The sequence below is a fragment of the Trichogramma pretiosum genome, unplaced genomic scaffold (genome assembly GCF_000599845.2).
Source record: "Trichogramma pretiosum strain Unisexual culture from Peru unplaced genomic scaffold, Tpre_2.0 scaffold75, whole genome shotgun sequence".
NCBI classification, from domain to species: Eukaryota; Metazoa; Arthropoda; class Insecta; order Hymenoptera; family Trichogrammatidae; genus Trichogramma; species Trichogramma pretiosum.
The window spans coordinates 422814-449858 of record NW_019641613.1 but is presented as its reverse complement, the minus strand read 5'-3'; the positions used below and the strand labels follow the sequence as shown (position 1 = coordinate 449858).

Sequence of the window (27045 nt, the reverse complement as noted above, 5' to 3'; positions counted from 1 at the left end):
CCGAGCTCTCGGCTCAGTTCTACACACACTCGGGGCGTACGCACCTATATATCTACTGGGTAACCTACACGCGAAACGTCAGTCTCGTATCCGCCGTCTCTCGTCGTCGTCGTCGTTGTTGTGTGCATTACATTGTTTAGACATTAAAATACACGTATATAATAACACAGGGTCGGCAACCTCGATCCAACCTCTTTTTTTCTACTATTCTCGTGTCCGTTGTCATTGACAGTTTTTTTACACTTACGTCGGTATAGTAAGGAGGTGCGCGAAGTAAACGAAAAAGAAGGAAGAAGTGTGCGATAAATATAATCGAGTGCTCACAAGCGACGCAACTGTATATCATCGTCGTCGTCGACGTCGTCCTTTGAGAGCTTCTCTCAAGCTGCAGTGCCGTGGCGCCGAGACACACATCGTCGTCGATGACAAAAGTAAACACAAAGTACGAGCAAAGCTTTCATTTCTTTCTATAACGAACGATCCCTTACTTCTCTCGCTCGATTTTTTTGCATTCATTCATTACCTATAATAATGAAATTTATAACGCGGAGAGTACGGGAATCGACATCGAAGGTTCGTGTGTATAAATGTGCGCGTTTATAATATCGCGGCCAAGAGAATCGTCGTCACGCGGCCCGAGTGTGTGTTTATAACTGTGCGGGATGCAGTACAGCTGATTCACGGCACGCATGTATACACACGCACACACACACACACACATAGGTATACAAGCACGCGCTGCTGCTGCTGCTGCTTCGCAAGCTGCGCAGAGAGAGAGAGACTTATCTCTCGCTCCGATCGTCGTAATTGTTATAAAGCGAAAACTACGTCGGCTACGAACGCATCTCCAACGACAAACTTTTCTTTTTTTTCGTAAAAATCCATTTTCCATCTCGCTTCTCGTATTATTTCATTGTGATATAAAAAAATATCGAACGCACGAATATCGCCTATACCGATATAATTCAAGTCGATACACATTTTAAATTAGAGAACCTGACGCGATGATGCACATTGCGCCACGTACGTACGCGCGTGCCGCGTTTATTCATTATATGTACTCTATTATAGTCGTGTGCAGGTGTTAGTGGTGGTGGTTGTGTATGTGTGTGTGTGTGTTTGTATCTCTTTGTGTCACACTCACACACGCAGCAGACACGCATTTACGTAGCGCAATTAAAAGCGCCGATGGCATACTCCATCTTTTTTTTTTAGTATTTTCCGTCGTTGCGAGAACCGAAACTTTGCGATTTTATTTAATCGATACATAGGGGGCAAAATACATATATTTTTTTTTCTTCGTTTCCCGGTATATTTAAGCGGCTAAGCATTAACAGGAAATTCGCGACGATCGAAAGAAGAGCAGTATAGAGCGCTCGGCTATGGAAACGCATAAAAGAAAAGAAAGAAAGAAACAACAGGAATTCGATTGACCCCTCGGTGTCTCGACCTCATACTTCTACTAGCGAATCCGCTATTTTTTTTTTTCGTGCGCGATTATCGCGGTTTCGATTCTCTCCGCAAGCCTGCGTTTTCCGAGGCTATTATTATCAGTGCCGCGGCGTAACGAAGGAAAATCGCGAATTTCTCTTTCTTCCTCCTCTTCTTTTGTGCACTCGATCGATCGATAATATTTCGTATAGACGAAAATAGTCGCAAAAGAATCGGTCCGGCGTGATATTATGTAAAAGCACAAACACGAGGCATAAGGAAGAGAGATAGAAAGAAAAGAAAACGAAGCGCGTCAAGGCAATTGTCTCGTCGGCTTTTCGTGCAATTTATTACATATAGACTCGAGGAGACGCGATGGCATAATATTTCCAAGCCGATTTCGCTTGATTCCTTCCCGATCGTTCGACCAACGGCAAAAAATAAAGAAGACAATTAAACCGAAAACCGCAGCTATTTCGATCGAATAGCGCACGATAAAACAAAATGCCGATTCTCCTCCTCCTCGTCGTCGTCGTAGTCGTAGTCGTCGTCGACGACGAACGACGGGACCGGCGACGTTGCCATATTATTACGAAAAATTTTACCCAGCGAGTGCACCACAGCGCAGCACAGCTGTGGAGAGATAGCACAAGTGCACAGCACGGAGAAAGACACTCCGTACAGACCGCGGCGCGCTCAAAACGAAAAATCGTTGCGGAGAAAGTCTCTCTCTCTTTCTTTCTCTCGGCCGAGGCTCGCAACGGTGCATTTCGACGCGTATATACACGGCTCCATAGTGTAGGAGTAGTATTATGCGTTACAGCGAAGAAAATTCAACGATATTATAAAATATTCTACGACATAGACGCGTTTATATTACCGATCTGCATATAAATATTACTCGTACGTAATCGACGCGTGTGTGTCGCGAGAAAGAAAGTAACGTAACGAGTACAAGTACATAATGCAATATGTAACGTCGTGCTCGGTGCAATGGGACAGAAGCGAGAGAGAAAGAAACGACAACAAATAAATATAAAAATAAAAGAGAAGAAAAAAAAACAAACCCATGAATATAAATGAATGAACAAACGAACGCGGCCGTACACCGGGGCGACACTTTCACCGCGAACCGATGACGCGCCTCGCCGGTCTTTTTTTTTGCTTCTTTTCTCGCTCCGACCATATATAAAGCGAACAAATGTATAAACACATCGCGGCTGCGCTTCTCTGCATTATAATATTATCGGTGCGCGAAAGACAGAGAAAACCTGTTTCGTTGTCTTTCCTTTAACGCGGGCGAATTTTCAAGTCACGCGACACATCACGACGAAAACGATGACGGTTCTATTCTCTTTTGTTTATTTATTTATTTTTTTTTTTAATATATATATCTCGCGCGGGTATGGCGTTTTTCGCGTCTAAGTTTAAAACATTTTTTCGAGAAGCTTCGGTTCGACACCGAAATTCAATAACGCCGCTAAAAATAATTATGCGCCTCGGCGCGGTAGAGCGAAACTCGTTTTCGCGCGTCTGTCGCACGCGGGGGGCGAGGATCCTTTTTCGTACTCCGACATGCCCCGAGGAAACGTTATTATATACGATTAATCCTTCAATCGAAGCATCCAGAAGCCCATATATATATAAGCTATGCTTATGTATAAAAAATGACACGCACACACACATGCGCGCGACCGGTGCATTGACGAAATTTTTAGTGCAAAATTGCAAGGCCAACCGCTTCTGAGAGTGCAGCAAAGCCCCGCAGGCGAGAGGTGAGAAAGAGAGAGAGGCATAAACAATCTTTTAATGGCTTAAAATTAGCGCACATATCTTTGACGATTTCTTTTTCTCTCTCTCGCTGTCGATATCGACGCGCGCGTGCGTAACGCAACGTCAAAGTTTTTCTGCCCGTGTGTGTCTTCTGCCTACAATAATAACGATAATAATATATCGTAAAAATAAATCACGCGACAGATGCGCGCGCCGCGAAAGGAACGAAATGACAAAAAAAAAACAAACGCAAACTTTGCAATTTTCATAAATTACGCGGTATTAGTACACGCGACCGCGATATTATTGTGTTGCGTTTCGACGACGATCGACAGATAATATATAGATGATAGGCGAGAAAAAACCTTTGGAGAAAAAGAAACGATCTGAAATTACGCGTGAGAGAAAAGAGCAAAAAAAATGCGTCGGTTTTATATAAACTTTGTTGCATCGAATACCGCACGGACACGCACACACGACAATTAATTAATAATACACATTACAACGCACACTGTATCGATATCATTACAGGCTGAGCAATGTGACCTAGACTCACATTTATAGCGTGTGATTTTTCAATTTCGAAAGTTTCGGGCGAAGAAAAAAAAAGGCAAATGGGAATGGATGCAAAGGAAAATCATCGCGTTGCGATCGCGGTCAATTGCATCAATTGATCCGATTTTTTCTTCTCCTCCTTCTTGTTCTTCTTACTTTTTTTTCGTGCAAAGTACTAGTTATACACTTTATATGCCGATCTTCTCTCTCTCTCTCTCTCGTCCGGAGGATACGCGTATCGCATGTTTGTGTGTATTGGATTTTTTCAAAGGAAAAACTGGTATAGGCGGCTCTTTTGACCGGTGATGGGAAAAAGGACGTTTTTCCACTTCGAATATTGTGTGTTTTAAATCGTGGGTGATTATGTTAATTCAATGACGTCAACTCCGCGTGGAGAAGTTTATGAACGAGCATACACACACATACACACAATTGGCTTGCAAATAAAAATGACAAAAGACATAATACACAAACGATATAGGCAACTTATTTGCTCGAGGATGATTTTGGACGCGTATATACGTATTGTCTCGAATTTAGAATACGCTAAATAGTAATGGACGCGATTTGGAGGTATATCGCGTACGACTCTATAGACGCAAATCTATCGGTCTTATTTTTTCTTTTCTGTTGTTGCAAATTCATAATATTTCGCCTTGACGTCACGTATTATATATTATAATGGCGATCCGCCTGCGATTCGATGCGTCTAGATTTTTACGTATTTACGATCTATCATAAGAATTTTTATTTATACTAATATCCATGGTCTATCCGTCCCGAAGGACGAGTGCCTGCGGTTTCGCGCGCAGTGCAATGCAAAACGAAAAAGGTACCAACGTGTTTATCTAATTTGGGCGAAGAAGCCTCTCGCTGTTATTTCATTCTCCGATAAAAAAAGAAGAAGAAGAAGAAGCTCGGAAAGATCTAAAAAAATTTCTGTTTTTATCGAGAATCGAGAATGTACCATATACATATATCGTGCGCGTCTGGCAGCATCTCGATGCAATTCTCGTACTTGTATGAAAATCCCGCGCTGCAGTTCGAGAAAAAGTAATTAATATCGAAACGTTCAATCAATCGAATTTATTGTACATAAATGTAGCGGCATGTGAATTCGGCCTTGGCTTGACGAAACCTATCGCTTCTCTCTCTCTCTCGTGCGGCTGCGCTTCGCTTCGCGGCGACGATTTATCAATAATATTGCGCATCCGGTCATTGTACTTTGCTGATCGGGCTTCTATAATAAACGGACGATGCGACGCGCGCGGGGCAAAAGAGAAAATGTATACATATATTTTATTGTATCAATGTCTTTTCTCTCTCTCTCTCTCTCTCTCTCTCTGCTCGATGGCTCGTGGAGACTTTTTTACATAATACGAACACACATTTTACACGCGAATAAATAAAAGCGCGAATGGAATTTTTCAATTGATACTTGTCAATTACTTGGCTCTTTTTCTCTCGAGCGCGATGATCAATCATTATTTTTCTCTTACTCGCGCGCGCGCGCGGAGAGCAGCGTCCGATTGTAATTATAGAAAAGACGGCAAATTGTAATTGCGGCAAGTAAGAAGTGCACCACGCCGGTATGCGTGAGTGCGTGTATATTATATGTAATTCTTTACATACGATACAAAGTGTCGCGGAGTCGCGCGCGAACTATTATTTAAAGTAAAAAAAAAGTAAGAAAAAAAAACAAACTTTTGTATAATATTGCGTATACGCAGGCTTTACCGATAAATCATAAATTCGTAATAATTTTGCGCGCACATTACACACGTGCTGCGTTGCTGCTTTCGCATGCAGTTGTTAAGCCCCGGCGGTGAAAGTGGCGAACGAAATTTTTTTTTTCTCTCTCCCTCTTTTCTTCGAGATGCATATATATGCACAAATAATTTCTCTTTCTACAAAAGTAGGTATATATATATGAAAAATATACGAGATCCTCTCCAAGCGTAACGCGAAAATTTATGTTCTATCGTAAAAAATTAATTCAAATGTATAGAGACAGACACTTCCGCACCGAATAATCTCACTAAATCATAGAGCATCGTATCGCGCATCCCAATCACGCGTCCAGGGATACATACAAATATATCATTTCCTTCCCTCGTATTATATTTTTTTTTCTCGGAAAATCGGCTTTCCCCGGACTCGCACGAAAAATAGCCACACCACTTTCGTATCGTTTTCGCTCGTACGATCGCGCACGCGGGTGCTTCTCCGTTCACCTTGCCCCAATAACGAGCCGTTGCTCCCTTCGACGATGATGCCTCTGCACGACGATCGGTCGCGCGCACGTTATTACTTTATACGGCCAAACGAGATACGGAAGTTGATTAATTTATTTATTTATTGTATTATATGCAGCGTCGTGGTCGTCGTCGTCGCGTCGAGTGTTTCGGAGGTCAGCGCGCCTATATATATAATACGATGTGCACGTGCTTCGTTACATATATAGGCATTGTCTTGAAAATTCGTTCGATCTCGGAATAGACACGTAAAGATTTTATATACTTTGATATGCCCGTACGCATACAACATTATATATATATGCTACACTGCACCGCGGAGAGGCCTAAGTAGACGTGTACGAAACTTACTCAACGAGATTCCAAAGTCATTAGCTAATCGTCTCGTATACACAACGCCGCTCTGCGCCTGCCTGCCACCGCTGCGTGTCGTAAAAAAATCTTCTAGAACATTTAAGAAAAATGCGAGAGAGAAGAGAGACGGAGTGTGTGTGTGTGTGGAGTGCATTGGACTTGGATAACGCGTGGAGAGCTTAAACGACGACCGATAATGTTGACGATTTGTCTCTTTCTCTCTCTCTCGTCTCGTTCTCTATTTTGTTTGGGCGCGCGGATCGTCATCTCCAGCATACATAGCGTTGTGTGTGTATTATATATATACTTAGGATTGACGATAATCAAAAATAAAATAAAAATACTGCGCGGGGACTGGTTCTCTCCTCTCTTTCGATAGCCACGAAAATTTCTGAAGTCGGCAGACTCGACGTCGAAGGAAAGGGACGATCGCGAGACTCGAAGCGGACGATGGCGTTTTTTCTTTCGTTCCTTCGTTTCTTCTTTTTGTTTCTCGTAAACAATGAACGATCCGTCGATTCGACGTCATTCGAGCACGAGCACAAATTTGGCACATCGCGAAATATATCTCAAACACGTGCTTCGGCTCGAGATATTTCTTCTTTTTTTGGGGGGCTCTTCATCGTTGTATTATTATTGAAACTCAATGGGACACTCGAACGTGTGTATGTATAGGCAAAGTATCGCACATAAGTATGTGTACTAGATCGAGAATGTTTGGTCACGCTGTAATCTTCGTGCGTGTATATGGGCCAAACTGTGTCAACCTTGAAATGCCGAATAAAGTATGTCCTCAAAATTCGAGCATCCCCGATGGATCAACAAATTTTATTCTTTGCTTTTACGAGGTGACTCTGAAAAGATAAAATCACACTCGACTCCGAGCCTCTATGAGAAATAAAGTTCGAAGGCTAAAGATTAGAGGATTTTAGTTTTGGGCATTTCACGATCGGTGCGGCTCAACCCATATACGCTCGAATCTTTTGTCGTCCGTAAATAATAATACCAAGAGACCTGCTTGACACTCGCGCGCACGCACGCGGGCCGATTCCGACACTCTCTTCCTTCCTTTCCATCACACACATGCATGCGTATACGCACATCAGAGGATTTTTACGCGTGGAAAATTCTGTGCCGCTCGGACACTCGTCTTTTTTCCGTTTATCCATTCGCCCCTGGGCGAGATCCAGTCTCTCCGTGAACTTATGACAAGAAAAAAAAAAGTTCGTGACGCACTTTGGGCCGAGCGAGAGATCATTGAAACGTATGTATATCGTTTGATAAAACGAGCGCGCGCCTTATCAAATTGGTCGATCCGTCGACCATATAGCACGCGGCTTAGAGCTCTCGAGCGTGCGCTGCAAGGAATTTGGGAATCTTGGCCCGGCCGAGCTTTATCAGCGATCGTGTGCGTACGGGTCAATAGAGACACGCACGTTACATAAAATTAAAAATATAATAATTTAATTGCGGAAAAAAACGACTATAAATAACCGATTGAAATAATAAAATAAAAAAAACCCAAGATCGGAAGATGAGTTGGTCAATTTAACAACAACGATAATATATTTTTAATATATTGCATATACTAGGCCGGAGCCTTATATACATAAGCAGCATTGACTCGCACCGAAGCAATGCAAAATTCAGCGTGATTCTCTCTTTGCGCGTCGCGTCTCGTGTGTGTGCTCGTCCCCCTCGCGTGTCTCATTTTTCTCTCGTTATAATAATAATATAATACCGTTTCGGTGCCTCTTCCGCCTGTGCATGTGTGTGTCTATATATCTGCTCTCGCGTCGCATCTTGCGGTCGTTCACTCGAGTGTCAATATTGTATACATTGAATCCTGAAAACCTTCGTAGTGTATACGTATTAAAACAGTATTAATTTCAGCACGATTTTCATCGAATCTCAAGATCATAAAAAGAAAATACACTTCAACTATTTCTGCCTCTGTTTTGTTTGTTTGTTTTCTTTTCTTCTTTTTTTTTTGTCACGGCGTTTATAATATACAAACACACACACACACGAAAGCTAGACTCTCGAGCGGTCATCGTAAAGATGAATAATTATGGTAATTTTCGCGCGCGCGGCACGCTCGAAGCTCGAACGCGGTTAATATAATTCTCAAAAAGTATCTCATTAAAGAGCCGCTGAGATGTTATCTTACTCGTTGCGCCGCCGCGGCATTGGTTTATTGTATGCGTACTGCGAGTTTATGTGCTTTACTATATACGCAGATCGTATAGGCGCGCACAAAAAAAAGGACTAATAAAGGTCGTTTTCAAAAATGTCGCAAACTCCATATGTACACTAATTATTTTAAGTTTTTTTTTGTCTAAATTTATTCATTCGTTTTGGTTTCTTTGTTCGCTCGATTGGATGGGTAAACAGACGCGGTCGATCATGCACGTGCCGCGATTCTTCGTTACTTTGCGTAATATCGAAGCAAAAAAAAAAAGAAAAAAAAATGCTCAATGACAGGTCGATGATTTACCGTTATGAAAATATTGTCGCGCGCGTACATTACGTTAAATACGCGCTAAAAACCGTAAAAATGCATTTGCATCCGAGAAAATCTCGCGGCAGAAGAGAGAGAGAGAGAGAGAGAGAAAAAATTCGGTTAATGCCCCGTTGTCATCGCGCGCAGGACCTGCAGCAGCAGCTGCATAAACGTGTGTACGTTTCAACAGTCACGTAGGCCCTTTCTTGGCTCGTACATGCTTCTGCTGCAGTCCATACTGGGCCGTTGACCTATAATAACGCGGCGGCGATCTGATCTCTTTCTTCGCGGTGGTGGCAGCGAGCCGCGAAGGAGCTCACCAAAAGAAAAAGAGAAGAGAGAAAAAGACCCAGAAACAGAACTTGCATATATCTTATGCTTTTTATCGTACGAGCGAGTTTTACAAAAAAAAAAAAAAAAAAAAAACAGCCAATTTTTCTCGCGAGATCAACCGATAGAAGCACGTCGCAATTATAACGATTGTTTTGGGGTGATCATTCAGGTATGCAGAGCATTCCTCTGTCAACTATGTACCACATAGTGTTTGTAAACAGGCGACGCTCGTAAAATCATCTTGATAGCTTCATTCGCTTTTTTATCCGACGAAATTAGTCCGAAGGAATGCGCTTTTGTCAATACTTAGTACTCGGTAATACATGCATCAACGTGTATACAATGCTTTAAGATAACTTCGATACATACTCGCAACTGCAGCGACGATCACGAGTCGTTTTTCTTTTCTTTTTTTTTATTCGATCGCACGCGAGCGACTGCGCGCGAGGAAACTACACGCGACAAAAATTTTTCAGATTGTCACATCCGCGCAATTAAGATCGAGGAATTCCTCTTCGAAGAAGAGCAGAGCGCAGCACAGACTTCGATCGGTATCATACATATATATTTTTCGATCACAATAGGCTATAATATTGAATCGTGACGCGCGAGTTTTTAGGTCACACGCACACGCAATAATTATTATTACAACGTATACGTACAGCTCGAAGAATAGCGCAATTATTGTTATATTAATTATCGAATCGATCCTCGACGCCGCCGCCGCCGCATGGGTTAAAGCGAGTGCAAGGACCTGGACACGTTGTCCGAGTCACGTAGGCCCTATGCACACACACACACATAAGTGTATAATAATACAATGCGTCATAGTATATACGGGTAGGGCGTGGGTGGGGGGAGGTGGCTCTTTTGGAAATTTTTTGTGTGTTCCTGCAGCAGCAGCGACAGAACATCCATTACCGATCGCTGCGCCGCTCGATATGGTCCTCCTGGAAAATTATGGACCGAACGAGGCGAGTTCGCGACACGATCCGAGAAACGCAGAGACAGAGAGACAGAGAAGATCGTCTGGTGACATTGAAACGAAATCTTAGATAGAGTCGTTAAAGTGTGTCAAGTTCGCTAATGTAGTTTTTTTTTCGCTATACTATTATTTTTCAACACTCTCTCTCTCTTCTATGTATATGTACCACGTGAAGATCGGCACGCGTAGTTTCGCGCATGCCATCGTGTATAGAGTTGTGTACGATGATCTGCCGCACAGGAAACGTTAAAAAAAAAAAAAAAAAAAGTCCGCGAAATGTGGTCAATGGTAACGCGCGCGCGAGCGAGCGAGCGATAATTCCGAGCGATGCATCATCGTCGTCGTCGTCGTCGTCGTCGTCGTCGTCGCACATGCACAGCATGAATATAACCCACAAATTCGCGCGTGTAAAGTACATATTGTACACATCGTGGGGGCAGTCATGCAGCAGTGCAGTTCCGATCATCGAGCGTCGAGCTTGAATTTTCCACGCGAGTGCGATTTCTCTCTCTCTCTCTGTCTTCTCTGCTTCGCAATGAAAATGTCAAGATCAACTTTGCTTGGCAGCAGTAGCAGCGACAGAGCGACGTTAATGATGATGATGATGATGATGATTATTCGGTAGCAGGGAAGTGGAGGGCAATGAAAAATTTTGCTTATCGGTGTGTATGCGCGCGAGCGAAGAGCCGAGCGAGAGCAAAGGCCAGAAAATCTTCTATGTACGCGATGTATGTAGCCAGAGTCAGTCGCCTCTCCCCGCGTAATACGAGCGAGTCTTTGAGTTGAGAAAAAAAGAGCAAAGAATAAAATGAAAAATCGTGACATTTTTACCCAACCGATCGCACGGTATAATATATAGTGCACCAAACACACGTGATTCACATCGATCTTCGGCGCTCTTGCGGCGTTTTTCGATAAAGTATATAACGTACCAAGTATGTAGAAAGCTCCATTCGAAGCACACGATCTAACGCGTATCTCGTAATAGAACCTAGCGCACGTGTAATTAATAAAGAAAAAACTCACACAACACTGCGACTCCATAACGTCGCGACGAAAAAGCTCGCGCGGAAATTAACGTAATCGACGTTGACCTTACTTACACACGCGTTTTCCGTAGCGCACAGATACGTACCGATAATTTTCCCAAAAATCATTAATTACGATTGCGACCCACGTACGCGAGCCGCGCCGTACATAGTCGTAGTCTTGCGTCTTCTTGTGCGATTTATTCATTACCATTATCATGATTATATATCGTCGAGTTAGATTCGAGCAGTCGTCGTCGTATGGATGATGATGATCGTTTGTCATCGCGCGATATAAATACTGCGACTACACATACACACACGCACGTGTGTAAGGTTTTCCGTATCGAAAAAAAAATCACCGCGACGACTTAAGAGGAAGAAAAATTCAGAGCACGAACTTGAAAAGTCGCTTCTTCCGACTTGCGTACATATCCATATAACGAACGCGTGTGCATATATATATAACGCGTTATATGCGCCAGAGCTGCGACGATCGCGAGATATAACGCGCGCGTCCCGATCGAGACCCGCGCCGGATTTTTTTCCACAATGAATATTATCATTATTTGTTAATATTTTTTTGCTCCGATTCTGGCTTCTTTTTGTTTTCTTCTTTTTCGTCGTCGTCGTCGTCGTTCTATGACGCAGGTCCTTCGCTTGGCTTTATCGAGCTTAGAAGAGAGTAAGAAAGACAGAGAGAGGGAGAGAGACATTTAAAAGCGCTCTTTTCTCGAAGAACGACGATGATTCATTTTTTTTTCTCTCGCACTCCAGAGCGTTTATAAAATAATATTTTTTGTCGACAATGAATCGCGCGCGCCGATAATATAATAAACACATGCATCGCGCATACTTCGACGGAATTGCAAATAGATAAATTTCCGCGAGCTCTCGAGTCGTGTGTACATGTGTATGCGCATAGTAAATAATATGTCATAATGCATGCACGAAACGAAAATCCCGAAGACGATAGCCGCGAGCTCGCGGCTAATCAATGTTTACATGACTGTTTTGTTGGAAAGTTATTGAATGCCGATTAGCGCAAACACGTTCGTAAGTGTGTAAGTGGAGGTAATTTTTCTCTCGACATCATCTGTTACATGATTCCGAGCTCCGCGCGCCGCTCGGAGATTGTTTACAAACACACACATACACACAAGTTTGATAGATCGCAATAAAAGCTCTCTCGAATGGAAAAAAATCGAAACGAAAAAAAAAGTTCAGAGCTTTTCGTCTATTCGAAAAATATACCAAGCGAGTTCGAGCTTGGAAACGTGAGTCCGATCCACGCACGTTTTTATATTATATACATCGTTCGGATTCTCTCTCACTCACCGGGTGGAAATTTCACACCGCAGAGGAGCAGCTCGCATCATCGCTCGTTTTCTCGCATTATAATTATTATTTATTTATTTATTATTATTATTTATAAAAAAGAGAAAGAGAGACCCTCTCGGCTCGGCGCAAACACGACAGACAGAGATCTGAAAATAGTAGGGATCCTCCGTTGGGAAAAAGAGGGAGTACTACACTACTATATACTCACTTCGCACGCGTTATCGAGAATCAAAGTTTTGCCTTTCTCGCCTCGCGCACACTATCTCAATATACCCGTACGTGTACAGTGTGTGTGTGTATGTGTGGATCACTATATACTCTCTCTCTCTCTCCGTCTCGTTCGCGTTATGGCTATATAGGAGTATATAGTAATATAGCATCAAAGTCTCGACTCTCGGACTCTCTCGCGTATACGGTCGCGAGCGAGCGCGCGCGCGAAGCTATATTGCAGTGCTTCCTCGTGCCTCGGATCGGCAGTTTAAACGCGAACGCCGTGCCGCGAGCACAGCAGACAATTACGCACGTATATCTCGTACATGTATAGAGACTCCTAGACCGAGTGCGCGAACTTCGTGATTTTTTGTACATTATTATTTATTTTAAATTCGTTGTGTCGCTGATTTTTAATTTGCCGCAAACGCGTTTAAAAACAAAAAGAAGAAGAAAAAAAGAAATCTTTTTAGTGAATATTATTATCGTTTACACACACCTGGAGGAGGAAGCTGAGATTTCTCTCGTTTTCGCTCTTGGCTTCTCTGTTTTTAAGAAAATAAAAAATAAATAAATAAATAAAGGTTAGTATTATGTACGCGATCGTCGTCTGCAATAACCGATGTTCGACTGCACTGTTGCTGCTGCTGCTGCTGCTGATTCTGGGAATGAAAGTTTTGCGGTCTCTCTTTCTTTCTCTCTCTCTCACCGAGAGCTTACGTACGATATATAACAAAGCGTTCATTGACACAAGCTAGAAGCGGCAGCAGCAGTAGCGGTCGAGTGCGTCGATGCATATATAATACACACACATAGACACACACACATTTACACATAAAGTTTATGCACTCTTGGCTATTGTCGATAATAATGTAGAAATGCGCGAGAAAAAAAATCGCGGCATTATAGAAAATAAAATAAAACGCCAGCGAAGAAGTATCATAGAGAATAGATAGTGTGCAATGTTCATTAGTGTAGAGGAGATGCGCTCCGCAACAATAAAAGCCCTGTAATCAATCACACAGAAGCAGAAAATTTATAACTGTGTATTGTAACGTGTGTGTGTGTGTGTGTGTGTGTGTGTGTGACCCACGCGGTGCAAAGCGAAAAATTACCCGAGGCACATATAGCAAGCGGCTCGGAGGCCGTTACATTAAGCGAAACGGTCACGATATTCCGCGGAAGTGCAAAGTAGCATAGAATGCATGTGTGTGTAAGTGTGTGCAGTGCATGTGTATATAGAGAAGCTCGAGATCGTCGTCGTCGTTTACGTCGATATACCGAGAAGACGGTGCGAAAATTCGTTGAAAAAAAAAAGAGGAGACGCGTCGGAAAACCGAACCGCGCACCTGCGAATCATTGGATGATGTTTTATTTTTTTTCCCCAAGGGAACAGGATGCGTACGAATCCCGCGATATCTATAGCGCGCATTATTGTGTAACTGCACGAGCGAGCGCGAAAAGCTTCGTATACGTGTGTGTGTGTGAGTGTGTACGCGATTCAGTGTACATTAGTGGCCGTGTGGAGCAACGATACTCGATAACGATGATTTTCAACAATTGTCGAGTTATACTCCGTTGTGTTTTGTCGCTGTTCCGAATCTTCCTTTTATTATATTTATTTCATCGCAATTAGAGACGCACGACAGAAACAAAAAAAAAGTAATTAAGGACGTGATTGTACGGATTTTCGGACAATAATTTGTTTGTCGTGCGTCGTCGTCGTATTGCTATCGATTACGAGAAATTAGTTCAAGATCGCGATGACCGTACATATAATAATCATACTTGTACATGTTTCTGTCGACGCTCGCTCGCGCTTCCATCGTGCAGAGCTTGGGATTTCGCCTGTCTTTTACTTTTTACTTAACTTACTTACTTGCGAAAGGTTCTTTGCGCGGACAGGGAAAAGAGTCGTAAATGTATAATTGACAAAGTTAAAAGCTCGACACGTACAAAAACTTTTTTACACATACACATGCATGCATACTTATGTGCACACAAGCACAGGCATGTTCTTCGATAATCTCTCTCGACTGAGCGTGACCTTATACAATACACATGTACGTATACAACGTGCAGCAGCAGCAGCAGCAGCAGCAGTGGAGTATATGTAACGTTTTTCGCAGACGCGTAACCTTGCGCCGCGTTCGTATACATTATGATGTAATTTATCGCGATTTTTCATCTTGTTTCACCCCTATATATAAGTTAGAGCAGAGGAATAATACCAACGATAAAAAATTCAAACTATCTGTCGATCTTACTTTTATATCTCTCTTTTTTTGCAGTCGTCATGGATCTGACCGGTGAAGCCTGACAGCCTAGTGTCTTCTACATAGTCTACTTGCAGCCTACGTGACTCTGCACGCGGGGTGTAAACAACTCGAAGGAAGGATTACACTGTGTGTGTTTACGAGCTTTACAACTGTGACATTTTCCTGAAGAGAACAACAAGAAAAATAAGGCGAGCTAGATAGACAAAACAAGCGATATATAAAGGAAGCGGAAACAACGACAGACGATATCAACGCGACCAGGATGACGACGACGAGCTGCGCCACTAATCCGTCCTGCTGCTCGTCGCTGTCGTGCTGTCAGACGGCGAGCACGAGCAGCCAAGACGACGTGCACGAGGTCACGGAGACGGCCATGTCGCCGGCCACAGCCACAGCCAGCAACGGAGGAGTCGCTGGCGGAGCCGTGGCGGTCGAGATCGGCAACATCAACAATCCCAACGGGCCGCTGCTGCAGCAGGCCAACAACAATTACTACATAATGCGGGAGAAGCACCAGTTCCCGAAGAGGCCCGAGATCGATCTGCAGTTTCGCAACATCGGCTACAGGGTGAAGAGCTGGAGCATGAAGAGTCTGAGGCCAGGTTGGTGGAAAATTGTAAAATAATATATCGGAGGAAAAAAGCGTTACCGAGTCGAGCGATCGTCGAGCTTGACCATTAAACTTACATTACATATACACATGCTCGTGCTATATGCGTATGTGTTATATACGAGAGATTAGCTAATCGCCGGCGCGAGTCATTTTTAAGAAACGGATCAAGTTCAATTGCGTCAATGTCGATTATTAATGCATCTCTGCCAGTCTCGGGCATCTACTGCTGCTGCTGCTGCTGCTGCTGCCGCTGCTTCTGTGTGTGCGTGATGTCACGTTTCAATAAAAGCTCGCTCTATAGCTTAAAATAATTAATCGAAAAATCGTTCAATGCGCGCACGCACGTGGAAAATCATGCTGTAATACATTAACTGCTCGCGTTAATTAATTTCGTATATAGTCACACGTATACGTACACGCGTGACCGGTGGTGCTTCACAAAATGCGTGTATGTGGTATAGGTATTTAGCTCGCGAGAGATTATTATATCGAGTACGCATTATATTCGGCTGCCTCTTCTGTCAAGCCGCCGCGCGCGTTGTCGCCACGGTATTATATGTAGACCGTGGCCTTGTTCCGTTTTCTGTTATTCTTTTTTTTTTTTTTTTGTGTGTGTTCGAGTGCGCGTGTGCCCACTCTATTAAATATACTGTACTACGCGCGGCTTTTTTTTCTGTCACGACGAGTGCTCGAAAACGCGTGCGAAATTATTATATTATATACGTTACAATAAATTATGTGCTCGTGTAGCCGGCTGATAAGCGGCGCGGGTATAACCAAACAGAAACTATGCGAGCTTATCGAATTTTCAAAATTGCGAGAATTCCGATACGAGCCTCTCGATTCTAATCGTCGTCGATTACGCGTGTGTGTCGCGTTTTGTTTTGGGGAGATCTCTCGCTCTGGTCGATGACAGCTCCTCCTGCTACTGATGATGATGATGATGATGATGAAAAACGTGCCAATGCACAAAGCGAGAGTCGATTTTTTTCCACCGAGTTCGCGCGCGTATTTCAAAGGAGATTTCTCAAGGTTCGTATCTGGCGAAATTTTCAAACGCTCGATAAAAATTTTTTAACGAGCTTTTGAGTGCATATCGCGATAGTACACACATTTCGCCACGCGCGAAACTCCATATACAAAGGCCGACCAAAAAAAAAGTCCTCTTTCTGGCTTTGAGATTTTGTAATAATAGCTTATCGCGCGGCGCGCGCGTGGAAAGCAACAAAAGTCACTCTTTTTTTCTGTCAATATTTTTGTCGATTTTTCACGCGCTGCGGCACTCCGCCGCCGCCACCGATCGTCGTCGTCGCTCGGCTATTACTCAATTCGCCGATCGATTATTCACGTAGAAAAATAATGAAGCGCTGTTGGTGATTTATCAATATCGGTTGCAGAAAAAAATTACAATGTTTCGCGATCGCGGCGTGTGCGCACATCGTGCGCTGTACTTGTACACATCGCGAATCGAGAGTTAGATTGTCGCGGGGCATACAAAAAAGCTGTCGATGGCGATCGAAAATTATTACACTCGATACGACGGGGGAGCGAGATCGGTCAAGAAACTCGAGCTGTTTTTTTTTATCAAGTTTAATAAAGCGACGATTTTCATAGTTCGATGCGTCGCGGTAGAGCACGGTAGCGGTAGTTGCCGCGACCGCATGACAAAAAATTAATCGGAAATCATTATACGTGCCAATTTTCCGATCGATTAATATACTCTATATATCGTCGCGCGCGCCGCGCTCGGTGTTTTCTGCTCCGCTCGCGCATCTATACATATATATACACAAACTTTGAATCCGAATCACGTAACTGTACCGGCCGCAAGACACAAATGCAACGTATACACTCATTGTTCGGCCGATCCGAGCGTGGGAATCCCCACCGGTCGTTGGAGTTGCCGTCGTACACAGGCAACACGCACCGATATTATTTTTTTTTCTAATACCTCGCGATCGTGTGTGCAATTTAACCAAAAATCATCGAAGCCACGCAGTACACACACATGTTACGATCGGAAATACAGATACGTCGATCTATCGAAAGAAAGAAAAAAAGGAAGGCGTTGCGTCGCTGCGGCGGATGTTTATCGACGTGTGTGTATAATACTTACATGTACACGCGTGTTTTTTTTTCTCTCATCTGTTCTCTCGGCTGCACCGTCTAATGAGTCAGATTCGTGGCCTGCGAGAAGTGTGCATTATTATGTGTTGTGTATAGACGTGCTGCGGTCGGCGGCGGCGGCGGCATTTATGTGTGTATTTATAATTACACGTTGCGAATTCATTACTCATTCGCGCTTACGACCAGCTTGGCAGCGTGAGCGGCACTAGCCGACACACGATTGCACTGTTAAAATTACACATATATACACAGTTGAATTTACCGGCTCTTAATATCGCGTTGAGCTTTTTCAATGGCACATGTACGCGTGGCTGCTACTGCTGCACCTCCCACGAGCTACTACTCGCACACACAGCAGTTCAGGGTTAATCGGCAAAAAAAAAAAAAAAGTAATACGAACGTATTTATCGATATATGAAAATTTCCTCTCTCTCTGAGCGAGCATGTGACATTTCGCTATATAACTTGCCTCGTCTCTTCCTGCATCGTTATGATGTACGTAAAGTTGAACTGCGCTTTTTTCTCGCTCGCTCTTCATTGTTTATATTAACTGCAGAGAGACACTTGCATATACGAGTGTCGATAAGTTTCTCTCTTTCTCTCTCTCTCTCGGCTGCACGATAAATTTCAGAGAATCTCTTTGTTACCACACGGACACATGTAATAATGCTCTGTATGTATGTATGTGTGTGTGCTTTTGCGAGTCTCGTTCGGGAATATTCGTTGCAACTGTTGTTCTCGCTCGAACGCATTACGATCGCCTCTTCTCTATGCGCGACCAATTAGTCACCGCTCGATATTTGTATGTATATAAATGCGCGCGATTTCCCGCGGATCTCTCTTCTCTATTAGATTGATACGAACTTTATCTCGCGCGGCCGTACGTACGCATACATGTATGAGATAACGAGGCATTTTTTCATTGTTTTCTTCTTCTTTTCGGTTTTGTTTTCTTTTATATATTCACTTTGTACTTCGGAAAAGCTCATGTATACTCTTTCAAGGCCATGTCATCATCATCATCATCATCATCATCATCGAGACGGTATATTGCGCAGCAGCAGCAGGGGAAATCGGCGCTAAGATCGGCTGCCGCTGCTCGCAAGCCGATAAAACCTCCCCCCGTCGCGCGCGAAAGCTTCCCGCTCGTTTTATACATAGATATGTGTGTGTGTGTGGGTATATGCGTGCCGATGAAAAGTTCAATATACACGTGATCGATATTTACACATACACGTGATGCGGACTGTCTCTCTCTCTCTCTCTCTCTTTCTCTTTCGCCGAGATCTCATTCTCCGCCGCTATATTTATGCAGTGATGATGATCATCACGATGACTGCATTATAATGGACGAATGATATGTACCACAAAAATTGGGATAAACAGTGGCGAACAAACGTGAGACGTGGGCCGATAAAATAAGGTGAAGTGAGAGATGTATTTTCTCTATCTCTGACTGTTGCCATGCGCGAGAGAGGGTGTCGCAAGTACGATGGAAAAAGTAAAGGCTACGAAATACAAAGTTTCCTCGATGTATATTGTAATAATGTGTCAACTTCATTAATGCGATTTCCAAGAACTGGGAGGGTACCAAATCATGGTAAAAATACTGTCGTTTATATCTCTCCAGCTCGACTCTTCCGCTTGCGGGAATTGTAGAGCGCCCCCTAGCGGCTGGACCACGAGAACAATTGATTTTCTCTTTCTTTCTTCATTATACACGCGTTCGACGGCGCAGAGCAGCAATTCGTTTCGACTAATATCAAATAACGCTCTCGCGAGCGGCAATTTCTATAAATAAATCGGTATAATAAATCGATTATTTTTTCTCTACTTCAATCTCTTTTCTTTTTTTGTTACAACTCGACGTTAAAATTCATCATCTTTTACAATGCCAATAATGCAAGCTTCTCTTTCGGGCCACTTCCTTCGTTATAAATATTTCTTTACGCGCGTGTACCATACGCGTTCATCATAACTCCGCGCGAACGTCGTTTTAAAAATCCCTTTTTTTTTTGACGCTGGCATTTAAATTATTATTAAGCGCGGCATCTCTTCGCGCGTGCATTCTCTCGCCGCGGTGGCGAAGGTGAACTTCATTTTCCAGATCTATCTCTCTCTCGCTCGCTCTCTGACGCACGTAAGCCGCATTTTTATAAAAATCGCGAGTGCACAACGCGGGATATACTCGTGCGTACGAGCTGGTGCACGCACAACACGACATTATGTCCGCCAGGCGCTCTCGAAAAAAAGGGGGATGTTAAAACTCGCGCGGCGGCAATCAGGAAGTTTCGAAAAAACGTATACAAAAAAACGCGAGTCGACTTTAACATCCCGTTTCGCTAGATACTTTTAACGATTACACGCTCGTATCGAATATGGCTTTTAACTATAAAGTTATAGGATTCTCACGCGATATAGGATTTAATAGTTTTCCTGATATCCATTCGAGAACTAGTTTAATAATATTTTACGATTTGTGTACCGATGCGAAACGGAGTGTTTATAAACTGCAATGTTTTGATCTTTCCCCGCAGAAACCAAGGAGATCCTTCACGGAGTCAGCGGCGAATTTCGCGCCGGCGAACTGACGGCCATCATGGGACCGTCGGGCGCCGGAAAATCGACTCTCCTCAACGTGCTCGCTGGTTTTACGTAAGTAGTACACATTAACATTATAATAATATCGCGATTATGATTTCCTCTCCGCGTGTGTGTGTGTGTGTGTGTGTGTGCGTTCCAATGTCACGATCCGCAGCTCGGGAAATATCTATTACGAGCTTTTTTTCTCTCTCTCTTCCTCGCTCAAAAAAAATATAGAAGAAAAAGAAGAAGAATCAATATCGGTTATCGTAATGGTCTTCGAGCGACGACGATAAAGAAAAAATCGACGCTAGGCTTCAATTAGACGCTCCATTAAAAAGCAATAAAAATTTCATTAAAGAAAGTGTTATATATATTTTTTTCTGTCTCTCAGCTGCTGCTGCTGTTGCTAGCCTAAATTACGCAAGATATTTATTACCGAGCACGTGTTTTTTTTGTTTATGCCGCCGTTGTTTTTTTCTCTTTTTTCGTATATCGTATATATTTTTCGGTCATCCGGTCGACCTTCCTTCGGCTCTCCTCTCTCGGCTCGAAGACACGCAGCCGTGCGCGTCCATGTATATAGTACCGATCGCAGCCGATGCTGCTGCTCGCATTGCGTCTTATGTACCAAGACATTGGGCGCACTCGAAACGCACCACGACTGCGCCGCGGCAGCGGCACACGAGCGCGAATCGCGCGACTGACCCAATTTCTCGCGCGCGTCACACTCGAGAGAAGAGAAACTTTCGTTTTTTTCGGTCTCTCTCTTTTTTTTCGTGCGCAGCAGCTGCGAGGATTATTGCGCAAAAAAATCCTATATATATTGTAAAAGAGATGGCGAAGGGTTGATATATATCGTGTATTTATAAATCGGAGCTACAATTAAGCTACTCGAAGATTGCGATATCGCACGGGGATTGTTGAAATACGCACGGAATCGACGCATCCTCGCGCTCGTGAAATCGTTGCACATCCACACGACTCGCGTATTATACTTTCCGTTTCTTTTTCGCCGCGTTTATTGCACGTATATATAAATAAAATGGTATAATATAACGTCTATTTACGGTGGCCTTGAGCAATACACATGCATACGTACATACACGAGCATTCTTTCTCGCACGAGTCGAGTTTTAATTTTACGTTCTATGTGATATAATAGAGGCTCTCCTTCATATAGGCAGCCGATAAACAATTGAATCAAGCCTATACGGATCCGCTACGTACACGGCTGGATTTTCTAATATTTTTTTTTTCATCATAATCGAAGCATTATATTAGTCGTCTCTCTCTCCCTCGAAAGGATTAAAATTCAAATTCAATAGCCGAGAACGGATTAACATTATGCAAAGACGCGCGCGCGCCGATGATTGTTATCTCCTTCGATGCAAAAAAAAAAAAAAAAGGAAAACCACGACAATGGCTCCTCGATATAACATAATGTAATCGTCATGGCGCGCCGCGCGCAGTTTGGCGTGCGGACGCAAAAAAGGCAAAAATCCGTACGTCTCTCGATTACGAATTTCGCTACCGCAACGAGCCGATCGTCGTTTTTCCTCCCGCTTCGAGTATCGCGTAGTACGGTGCGTACGTGAAAATTTTGAATAATCAAGCGAAATATAAGGAGGATTATGTATATCATTAATTTCGATGTAACAATATAATCCGCGACGATCTTTTTTTTTTTTCATTTTTTTTTCACGAACGTCACGCTATTAACGTAAGAGAGCCGTATTACGACGAGATTGTTAACGCGGCTAAAAGTAGTATAAATAACAGAAAAGAAGAAGAAGAAGAAGTGGACGCCGCGAGCGCAGCAACGAGAGCTTAAATGACATGTGCGCGGGAGCGCGTGGGATATATACGTCCTATTATTTATATTATTATACCGCGCCGCCACGCGCGTACGTTTCCGAATGATCTAAGCTCTTATGTATGTCGCGGCGTACATTAGCCGCGGCGCGCGTTACATTACATTACATATTATAACAATGGCTCCTGCCGGCACTGCTGCTGATGCTGCTCTAACGATCGTTAAAGAAAATCGGCGACGTTAAATTATTACGCGTTAAAAATTATCTTTCCTCCAGTTGTTATTTTTTTCTTACGTCGCGATCAAGATCGTATATACGTATGCAAGTTCAATCCCGGCTTCGTCGTCGCGCAGCTAAAAGCAGCAGCGGCGGCACACAAGATAAATATTAGAAAGTTCAGCGCCTGCTGCAGTAGTGCGCAGCGAACTAGTATGGCAGTAAGCGAGGGCAACGAAGCTTCGAGAAAGGCAATTTTCCTCATTTCGCCACGCGGGTTTATAATGTAGGTAGAGAGATCCGATCGAAGCGAGAGATACTTTCGAGAATATGCGCACGCTGCTGCGACGGCTGCGGAATTGCGGCATAATATTATTATTACGATATACGCGGATACAGACACTTGGATCATATTATTAATTTTTTATTCTCTTTTCTAAACAAACGAAAAACAGAGTCCAGGGCATGAGCGGCGAGGTGCTGATAAACGGCAAGCTGCGCTCGCCGCACAGCGAGAGATTTCGCCGCACCTCGTGCTACATACAGCAGTACTCGATCCAGCGCACCCGTCTCAGCGTCGGCGAGGCCATGACGATCGCCGCCCATCTCAAGCTCGGCTGCAGCATGAGCTCGGCTTTCAAGCACGCACAGGTATTAATAATAATATAATACGACGATATCGTAATCGCAATTGATGTAGAACAAACCGATCGCGGAGATAGGAATCGCGAGCGGGCAAAATTAGTCCGAGTGATTGATATTGTGCAAAAGGCGGAGATAATTTGATAAACGATCCGATGTGTATACTGGTATAGAGCGTGTCTCGCATCCGTTCGACATTCTACACTCGTGTATACGGATTGTAATTTCGCTACAAAGGGCGAGTAAACTCGCCAATAAAGATCGAGAACGGATCGACGTCAATAAAGGTCGCTTTGCTTATTAATGCCGATCGTCCCGTGCTCGGTGGATAATTGCGACATATTTACACTCGTTATTACACGCGTATACATGAGAAAGGCCGTTATACACCGTGACCGGTACGTATACGTACTTACTTACCCGCGAGTTGCAAAAATCCGCCGATTTTGAGGCGATCGATTCGATTTGTAAAATTGTGCCGTTTCGCAAGCCTCGGCGCATTGTCTCTCTCTCGCGACCTTCGTGATTCGCGCGAGTAGTATAATTAACGGTTGAAAAAAGTCAATTGCTAATAGTAATGAAAAAAAATTCAATCGACCTTATATATAAAATAATGAAATATTGACATTGACTCGTCGTGGCGCAGGTGCTGGAGCTGCTGGAGATTTTAGGATTAAGCCACTGCTACGACACGCTCTGCGGCAAGCTGTCGGGCGGACAGAAGAAGCGCCTCGACGTGGCCCTCGAGCTGCTCAGCAATCCCTCAGTATTATTCCTCGACGAGCCGACGACAGGTTGGTTATATCGACAAAAACAAAAATGAAATCGAATCAAACCCATATCGACAATATCACTCATCGTTTTTTCTTTTCTTTTTTTATCGATTAGGCCTGGACTCGGCGTCGTGCAGCCAATGCATCTCGCTGCTGCAGCGACTGGCCAAGACCGAGAAGCGCACCGTCATCTGCACGATCCATCAGCCCTCGGCCCTGCAGTTCGAGATGTTCGACTCGCTCTACGCGCTGGCCGACGGCCACTGCATCTATCGCGGCGCCATACCCGATCTCGTGCCGCATCTCGCCTCGCTGGGACTGCACTGTCCGCCCTATCACAATCCGGCCGATTTTCGTGAGTGTCGATCGATCGATTATTTAATAATAATAATATCGTTTGTCTAGAGCGCGTAATGACTTTTTGTGTGTGTGTGTTTTTTTTTAGTGCTGGAGGTCGCGATCGGCGAATACGGCATCACGACGGACAAGCTGATGCGCGCCGTGGAGAGCAACGAGGAGCAGCGCAGAATGATCGCCCCGGCGCCCAAACCCACCCTGCCGGACGACGACGATAACAGTGGCAAAAAATCATCGTCGTGCAAGAGTGATGACAATATCGCCGTCGATGCCGACAACGATAAAGACGAGAAGAAGACGGAGGCGGAGGCGGTGGTGGTCGAGCAGCCGCCCACGCCTGCAGGCTTTCTCGCCCAGTGCTATCTGCTCTACAAGCGTCAGCTGCTCAGCCTCAAGCGCGACTACTTCCTCCTCGTCGTACGACTGCTCTGCCATCTGCTGATCGGCATGCTGTTCGGCTATCTCTACATGGGCAGCGGCTATCGCGCCAACGGCGTCCTCGCCAATTACGTCTATCTCTACGGCTCGCTGCTGCTCATCGTCTACACGGGCAAGATGGCCGTCACGCTCGCCTGTGAGTACTAACAACAGCGTTCGATCGTCGTATCGATACCGATTTTATCCGCGATCGGTAAAGTAATAAATTAATGTTCTTGTTTCTCTGCTCCGCAGTTCCGCTGGAAATGCAGATACTGTCGCGCGAGCACTTCAATCGCTGGTACCGGCTCGGCCCCTATTACCTGTCGATGCTGCTGATCGAGGTACCGTTCCAGGCGGCCTGCGCCACCACCTATCTCGCGGTCAGCTACTGGCTGACCGGCCAACCGATGGAGCTCGAGCGCATACTCATGTTTCTCATTGTCAGCATCGCGGCGAGCCTCTGCGCCCAGGCCTGGGGATTCTTCATCGGCGCGACCACTCCGGTCAAGGTACTGTACTATACTTTTTACTTTTTTCGACGCAACCGAGACACTTTAGGAGGGGGAAAAAAAGGGGATGGAGGGAACATTTTAGAAACGATTTAGAAGTAAGAGAAAGGCAAAGAAAACAAAAGTACTGGGTGATAGACAATCTGAAAAACTATGCGAAAGAATTAATTTGTACTATTTTATCAATTTCCAAACATTTTTGTTCTTTGCATTTTTGTTCTCAATACTCGTTCCTATTTCGAATTCGAAATCGGACGATTTATTTCAGTTTAAGGTGGCTAGTCAGTATAAATGGGTCGACAACAGATGTTTATGAAACTTTGCAGAAATTTAATTTAAAGTGCCCTTGATGCGCTGTTGAAATTTCAGCATGAATTATCGAACTAATTTTTGAGAATGAAGCCGTTGAAAATAGCAAATTTAACATGGGCTATTATGGGAGTCCACCATAATTTCATACATTTTACGCCATAACTTTTTTATTCGACGACAGATCTTAACCAAAAACGAGTATGTTATGCTTCAAGTCACTACCTTTCGATTGGTATGTTAAAAATTACCCGTTATCGAACTAACTAATGAGTAATTAAAGAAAATGTGCGTAAAATCATTGATTTCGAATAGTGCGAGCGATTGCCTGCCTAATGCTAGAAAGAGACAGACGTACGCCTAGCTGTACTATTGTTATGATTACTGACTAGCCACCTTGAAGAAAGTTTTAAAAAGTTGAAAAAATTTCATTAATTTGTGTCTGTAAAGGGTTCTGCCAGTTTTGTTTTCAAATTAATAACTGAGAGAAAGTGTTTTAAAGATTTTATAAAAAATTTACAAAAATTTGAGAAAAGTTTCATAAACTTAAAAAGAACATTTTTTATTCAAATTTATAAAAGTATATAAAAATGTTAAACTATTATCATTCGTTTTTTCAAGTAATTATTTATTAAAATAGACTTTTCATTGGATAATACTACTATGAAGACTCGAAATAATTTTTCAGGCAATTTGTTACTCCATATTTCTCATGCGATTCTCCTTCTCACATATTCTCTAAAGAAGAATCTTTTTTTTATCAAAAATGTTTTTCTTTCGTTTGCAGATCGCCGTATTCACCGGTCCCATCCTCGCCGTGCTCTTCTCCGTGTTCGGCTTCTGCATACGCTACGGCGACACGCCCAAGCCCTTCCGCTGGCTCTTCTATATCTCGTACTTCCGGGCCAGCTTTCACAGCCTCCTCATCACCGTGTACGGCAACAATCGCAGCCATCTCTACTGCGAGCAGGCCGACGACGACATCAGCTACTGCCACTACATGCAGCCGACCCAGTTCCTCAAGGAGATGGAGATCGTCCAGACGAGCGTCGTCAACAACATCGTGCTGATCGTGGGCATCGGCGTGCTCATGCATCTGCTCACGGCGTCGGCCCTCTGGTGCAAGCTCAATCGACGGTAGACAGTGGGCGAGAGAGAGAGAGATGTTGATGATGAATGTTTGCGTGATTTTTTTTGTGCGCGTGTGCGAATGTGTGTGCGTCGGAACGACGAACTTGTACAATAGTTGTGTAAATATATTTTTATATAATGATATTATATATTTAAAAAAACAAACATGTTTCTGTTCTACTAGATGTTGCAATTGATGAATTTAGTTAAAGAAAAAAAAATTTTTTTCTAAGGGTATAAAGCGTATTTTATAATAATTGTATTTTCTTCCATGATGTCGTTGTGATGATTGTGTGCTGTTTCGTGAATCGCAAAATGTCTTTCAATGTTTTGTTAAATGCTCCTCCATGCGCGAGACGTTTTAGCCGCGACTTAACTGTCTCCTGTTTATTTTTCATTGCGATGGCAGTATCTCAGTATTTTATAAGTGAATTTTTTTTTAAAGACGACTTTTGCCTTCCGATGAAACGAAAAAAGAAACGAGAGAGAAAGAAACGATCT

The 27045-nt window shown here is 43.6% G+C and overlaps 1 protein-coding gene across 2 annotated transcripts; it reads left to right on the top strand.

Moving 5' to 3' along the window:
• Nucleotides 1-39: 39 nt before the first annotated feature.
• On the top strand, nt 40-27045 carry LOC106653659 (ATP-binding cassette sub-family G member 1). 2 transcript variants are annotated; one of them, XM_014373187.2, is made up of 9 exons: nt 40-442; nt 15060-15649; nt 20325-20442; nt 22859-23054; nt 23692-23839; nt 23934-24173; nt 24264-24749; nt 24848-25104; nt 26201-27045. In XM_014373187.2, exons 2-9 carry the CDS (start codon nt 15310-15312, stop codon nt 26552-26554), a joined length of 2139 nt encoding a protein of 712 aa, XP_014228673.1. In that variant the 5' UTR covers nt 40-442; nt 15060-15309; the 3' UTR covers nt 26555-27045. The 2 variants fall into 2 exon arrangements, with proteins under 2 accessions (XP_014228673.1, XP_023314457.1); XM_023458689.1 differs by lacking the exon at nt 40-442 and adding an exon at nt 12837-13352.

Bases quoted from the DNA above. Each gene is read 5' to 3' on its own strand.
- LOC106653659 (XM_014373187.2), top strand. From the start codon at position 15,310: ATGACGACGACGAGCTGCGCCACTAATCCGTCCTGCTGCTCGTCGCTG. The intron at 15,650-20,324 runs GTTGGTGGAAAA...CTTTCCCCGCAG, and splicing joins CATGAAGAGTCTGAGGCCAG to AAACCAAGGAGATCCTTCAC. The intron at 24,750-24,847 runs GTGAGTACTAAC...TCTGCTCCGCAG, and splicing joins GATGGCCGTCACGCTCGCCT to TTCCGCTGGAAATGCAGATA.